Source organism: Mustelus asterias, chromosome 2, assembly GCF_964213995.1.
Source record: "Mustelus asterias chromosome 2, sMusAst1.hap1.1, whole genome shotgun sequence".
Taxonomy (NCBI): domain Eukaryota; kingdom Metazoa; phylum Chordata; class Chondrichthyes; order Carcharhiniformes; family Triakidae; genus Mustelus; species Mustelus asterias.
In genome coordinates, this window is record NC_135802.1 from 118,263,229 (window position 1) to 118,269,534 (window position 6,306).

Consider the following 6,306-nt stretch of genomic DNA (forward strand, 5'->3'; position numbering starts at 1 on the left):
TAAACAGGAACGACAGGACAATATTTCAGTTTTAAGCACTCATCAGAATTGAAAACGACAATTCAATTTTCATTGAGAAAAAAAGCAGACACTCCTCCACCTCCCACCCTACCAGAACTGTGCTCTAACAAAGGGTCTGCACCCAAACCGCAGAGAAAGAAAGTCACCCTAGTCAATTATGCACATCATATAACAGCCAGCTCAAAAGTAGCACTGGAGGAAGCCTGGGAGCTTTCTACCTGACCAGGGAATGGTGGCTGGTAATATCCCAGTGGGAAGAGAAAAATGATGAAAAAGAGGCAAGTGTGTTACTCACATTTACTTCATAACCTCAAAAGAAAACTTTCTTAAGTATGTCAAAAAGAATATCAATGGCAATGTATTTGCACAATTGAACACCATTCCAATTTATTAAGATTTTTTGGAAATAGTCCAAGATTTACTGGACGTTACAAGAAGAATTTACAGATAATGCTGAAATGTCTAAGAGCACTTTGTATGGATATAGACAAATAATACACTTTTAAGTGTAAAAGGAAAACAGTTAGGATGATAGCACCTTCAAAAATAAAGGCCCTCGGTTTTCTGAATGCAGGGAAGGATGTGAGTGGGTGAAAATCTTGGGAATTCCAGAGGTTGAACATGGTGACTGAAGGAATGGCCATCAATGTCCAAAGGAGGGAACATGGAACAAGAATCAAAAGGTTTCAGAGAGGCAGACGCTGTCTGCAGGGAAATATGGCAGAGGAAGATTGCTGGGCTAAAATGGAGTGAGGTCATGAAAGGATTTGAAAACAAATTGAAGGACTTATCGATTTATTGCAGGGTTCCGGTGCAAAATGAAGATACCAGCTGTAGCATCTTGCATTTGTTGTAGAGGCTGCAGTAATAATGGCATTGTTTGAATACAGGAAAAGAAGAGCTGGGGGCGACGTTAACGAAAGCAGTCACGGAGACAGGGATGGAGGAATCCGAGATTAGGGTCATGCGGTCTAGAAAGTTGATGGAGTTCAAAAGCATTACAGAAAAACACAAGCTAATTTCAGAAGAAATTGACAGAAATATTACAGATAGGAGAAGTTGGAACATGAAAGAGCTGAGATTTTTTTTTCAGAGGACAGAAGTGATAGTGTAGTGTTTGCAGATGGAATTTCAGAATAGCAATGACAAAGTGATTATACAGAGTTCCCTTAGTGAGAGAGATTTGGAAGTTTTGGAATCAAGTGTGATGACAAGGTTCAGGGATGACCATGTCTACACGAAAGAGGTGTTGGGGAGGTGAGTGTGGAGTGTAAGGTTTAAGAAAGTTTGGATTGGATTTAATGGAGGCAATAGAATCTCACTACCAGCTCTCCAGCCAGCAGGAGTTCTGCATCACCTCTTTCAGAGACAACCCACTGAACTAATCGACACTCAGGCACTTGACTGGACAGCAGTGGGCCTTCTGCAAGATCAAGAATGCCAGGGGCAGTAGTCCCACTCACCAAGAGTTGCTGGCCTATGATTGGTCTGCAGAGGCTAGCAGCTTTATTGAATGGCAGTGCCACCAGGGAGGCAGTGCCTGCTGCCTTCACCCAATTGAGGCCTAAGATCATCGCTGGATTCAAGGCCACATATGATTGATGGCTGGAGGAGAGTGTGGGATGGGGTTGCAAGAGAGAGGTGATCCTGTGTCTCTTGGTCAGGTGCTGAGTGTCTTTGACAATGGATTTCCCCTCAAGGGAATCCACAAGAGAGTCTGCATGGATTTATTTCTCATGCCCCCTGCATAGCAAGCCCCCAACCCACTGCTAGGTTAACACCAGTGGCAGCAGAATGAAGCCCTTAAGTGGACACTCATTCCCCACTATAGGGCCTCAATTGGTGATGGGGTAGGAAGGCTGTCCACTGGCCTTCCCGACAGACTTCATCAGAGTGGAGGCAAGAAGGCAGCAGGGTCCTCACCATCACCTTCCCACCTAATGAAAAACCCCCTGCCCCCACCATCAAACCAGCTGGGGGGGCATTAAATTCTGCCCTTGAGGGCAAAAAAGTTGCTGAAATGGGAAAAGGGGAGTTAAGAAAGTGATTGAAATCATTGAGAAGAAAGTGTTGTTCAGGGGAGTGAATAGATGAATGAGAGAATTCAGTGCACAAGGCAGGAGGGGATTGTAGATTAAAATTCTAAAATGCAGATACAACTGAGACAGAGCATTCAAAAGTGGTGAAAATGCCAGAGAAATGGGGGAAATATTTTCAAAGTAGTTATTCCTTTTGCTTTCATGTCAGAAGTATAATAGAGTAAGTTTTTGATTGGCAATAATATGGGAATATTTTTATCATTTCAGAAGTTAGCTTATGCAATTACACCTGAGAAGGACCATCACCTGGTGGAACATGGAGAGGTTCGTCAATTTACTGTGAGTAACAGCCAGTGAAAAATCAACCTCAGGAATATTATCCTGTATTGTTACATAAAACAAAACAATTTTGAAGACAGTGTATTCTTTTCAAAAGAATCTATAAAACAATAACTATTTCTTTGTAAAAGCAAAATACTGTGGAAGCTGGAAATCTGAAATAAAAAGAGAAAATGCTGGATAAACTCAATAGGCCTGGCAGCATCTGTGGCGAGAAACAGAGTTAATGTTTTGAGTCCATTTTACTCTCTTTGGCTGGGACCTTACCGGCTCACCATGCCATGTTTTACATATCATTAACGAGCCCCGGATGCAATAGTCCGGGCTCAGATGCCATAGTCCCCTTACCGGTGGAGGTCCTCACCAGTGAGGAACACAGATTATCCCAACCAACGGAGAACAGACGTGATGGCCACACTGGTGGGGCCAGAGGCTGTTGAGGCCATCCGAATGGTCGGGGGCAGGGTCGGAGCATGCCCATGGGGCAGTGCCAGCCTGGCACCCTGGCACTGTGGCACTGCCAGACTGGCACTCTGTCAGTGCCCACTGGGAACCCTGGCTCTGCCTTCCAGGCCACGGGCAGTGGCAAGGGGATGGAACCTGAGGGGGGTGGTGCCAGGGGGGGTGGGAGATGAGGGGTGGGCCCTGACAGGGGAGGCAGGGGGGAGGTTCGTTGGAGGGGAGGGAAGGGAGGAACTAGAAATCATAGAAACCCTACAGTGCAGAAGGAGGCCATTCAGCCCATCGAGTCTGCACCGACCACAATCCCACCCAGGCCCTACCCCCACATATTTACCCACTAATCCCTCTAACCTACACATCTCAGGACTCTAAGGGGCAATTTTTAACCTGGCCAATGAACCTAACCCACACATCTTTGGACTGTGGGAGGAAACCGGAGCACCCGGAGGAAACCCACGCAGACACGAGGAGAATGTGCAAACTCCACACAGACAGTGACCCAAGCCAGGAATCGAACCCAGGTCCCTGGAGCTGTGAGGCAGCAGTGCTAACCAATGTGCTAGCGTGCCACAGAGGTGAAGGGGGCTGATCAGTGGGGCTGGCGATTGGGGGTTGGGGGTGGCGATTGGGGGTTGGGGGTGGCGATTGGGGGTTGGGGCAGCGATTGGGGGTTGGGTCGGCGATTGGGGGTTGGGGCGGCAATCGGGGGTTGGTGTGATCGGGAAGGGGGCAATTGGCTAGGGTGGTGATTTGGGGGTGTGGGTGATTGTCATTGCGTGGCATGAATGTTACTTGCCACTTGTCAGCCCAAGCCCGAATATTGTCCAGGTCTTGCTGCATTTGGACACAGACATCTGCCTGGTTTTTGGGATTGGTGGAAGGATGAGAAGTCATGACTGCAGTGGATATCTCTTATCCCCGGTGATCCAACCATAAAGGTCCTTGGCTAGCATGAAGAGCTGAGGCAACTGGGAATGTCTAAGGATGTTTGAGTTGTGGCAGCTTCCCTGGGAACCTCATACAGATCCGCATGAATCACACACATCCTAAACATTAAGCAAGTGAAAGCCCTTCCTGATCATAAAGGTATCTGGATGCTATGAGAGTCTTGAAGACCATTTGAGTATAGTCAATGATCCCCTGCCCCTGGGGAAACCCAGCCATGGCCTTAAAGTCAACTGCCCACTCCTGACTGGCCTGATCTGTTGTGACATTGATGTATTGGTCAGCCCCACAATATATGACATCCATGACCTCCTCAATGCAGCAATGAGCTGTTGACTGAGAGGCCAGAGAGGTGTCCAGACAGTACCAGGAATAACCCATTAACCCATCTTTAAGCGAAGGTATTGGGTGGCCACCACATTACAATGGCCTCACCTCCTGTTCCATTCCATTATTTCACGTAGCTCCACCACCACCTCTTTGGCTGCATGCTCATCTCTGGGCCATCACCCTCCTCAATGTAGGAAGAATCAGGGTCTGAAAACATTAAACCATCACCAGATAAAGCTGCAACTGCCTTGAGGCTCCTGCTTTGTCCTGCGTCCAGCAGCTTCTTATGACTTTGGAGATAACTTTTTGGCAGCAGCAACTCTCTTTGGCCCTACCCTCTGCAAAGCCTCCAAAGTTGTTAACCTGCCTGCTCGGTTGAGTGCTACATGTGGACAGGTTCACAGAATGACCGGTTATGACCTTGTGATGCCACTGGCTGATTTCTTGCCTCATAGCACTTGGCAGCCCACTGACTCTCCCTGCGTCCCGGTAAGAATGCAAATACCTGGTAAAATTCTCTCTGTTGTCTCCTTAATTATGTCAGTCATCTTCCTGCTTCATTCAGTCTGCCATTGATCCATCAAACCTGCCACATTTGGGAAAATTGACCGATGGTGGGAAGGGGTCAGGGCTAGACGGTGGTCTGTGCTATTTTATCACTACTCCGCCTTCAATCCTGCCTTCATGGAGTCAGCAAAATTCTATCTTTGGGTGTCAACTCAGGTGGGAAAAGGAGTGTGCTGCCCACTAGCTGCACTGCCAGCTTTTCCCGCTATATTTCTGACAGATAAGTCAAAAAGAAATCCAGGAGGCTCTGAATGTGCCCGCCCTGCCAGCAACCTCAGCTTTTGACTGATTGGGGTACTGTCACATTGGCAGAGGGGGAATGATATAGGGGAAAATTCTGATAATGTCATTTAAATGTATGGTAATGAAGTTCCTGACCTTTCATGGCAGAAACCCCATTACATCTTTGGTGGGGGACAGGGGCTATCGCAACAGGAAACCCCACCAGCATAAAGGTTGTTTTGAGACTCCTGTTGGATTCTCCACCCATTCCGGTTTTCCCAGCCGCCAAAAATGGGGCGGAAAATTCCCCCCCCTCCCAATGATAAGAGAGGATGCAAAACTAGGTAAGTTTCATATAAAGAGATAGAGGATAAACAATTACAGAGACAACAGCTACATATATGATATCTAAAGAGTGGGAGACAAAAGAAAGTAGAACCTGTAAGTGTTCTCCAAGTAGTCAATCAGAGGAATATTTAGACAAAGAAAGATACCTTTTTAAGAAAAATTCTGTCTGTAACACCAATGTTTCTCTGTAAGCCATAACTCGGTAAAGATTTTCAAAAATAAGAACTGACATTTCACTTTTACAGCTGCGCCATTGGCTCATGGTGTGAAAACATGGCACAAAGAAATAGAATTGGAAAATACAGACACACAGGAGCCATAATGAAAATATCAGCTCCCTCAACATAAGTGAAGTATGATAAAGCAGCTCAGAAAGTTCTACTTTAACAAATGAAAACGTGAAATTTGTTGTGTAAGTGATGCTAAATGTACTGTGACACAGGACATACTTCCATTTCTTTGACACTGCGAGCTGCATCAGTCAAAACTAAATGGAAGATGTTTCTATTTTCCATCCTATAAGTTGAATGAGCGCTATCAAAACGGAAGAGTTTAGAACAGTGCCCGAACTTAATTTAAGAACACTTAATTTACATTAATAAGATTATTTAGGAAAGTATAGACTTCTTGAATGACACCTTAATACTTCATTTTTTCCTACCTTAAATAACTAATCCAGAATATTAAAGTACAGTTTTTGCTTCCTGTCCATTATGTTAACATACAATACAAATTCAAGGATGACTGCTGTTGACATGTCATTTGTCTGAACTTTGATTTCAAGAGAAGCCGGACACTTGAAATATACTACGTTTGAATTCAAAGTCGTCCCATTTAACAATATGCTGTATCTTTTTAAAGAAATAATCTTAAAAGACACATCATGTGTTAAATTGATAAGGTTTATTAGAACCTACCAAAATTAGAAACTAGTTAAGTATGGGATCAGAGTTGTTGATAATTTGTAGATGATTAAAAATTATTGAAGTTTAAATTGCACAAAAGATGTATCGTGAAGTCTTGGTTAGTCAAA

The 6,306-nt window shown here is 45.0% G+C and overlaps 1 protein-coding gene across 1 annotated transcript in view; it reads left to right on the forward strand.

The window, feature by feature from the left end:
* slc6a3 (solute carrier family 6 member 3) overlaps positions 1 to 5,542 on the forward strand; it is a 74,014-nt gene extending 68,472 nt beyond the window's left edge. Inside the window, exons 13-14 of the mRNA XM_078228576.1 lie at positions 2,328 to 2,399; positions 5,519 to 5,542. Of these exons, the coding sequence (XP_078084702.1) occupies positions 2,328 to 2,399; positions 5,519 to 5,542 (96 nt within the window). The remainder of the gene's footprint in view (positions 1 to 2,327; positions 2,400 to 5,518) is intronic.
* The last annotated feature ends 764 nt before the right edge of the window (positions 5,543 to 6,306 follow it).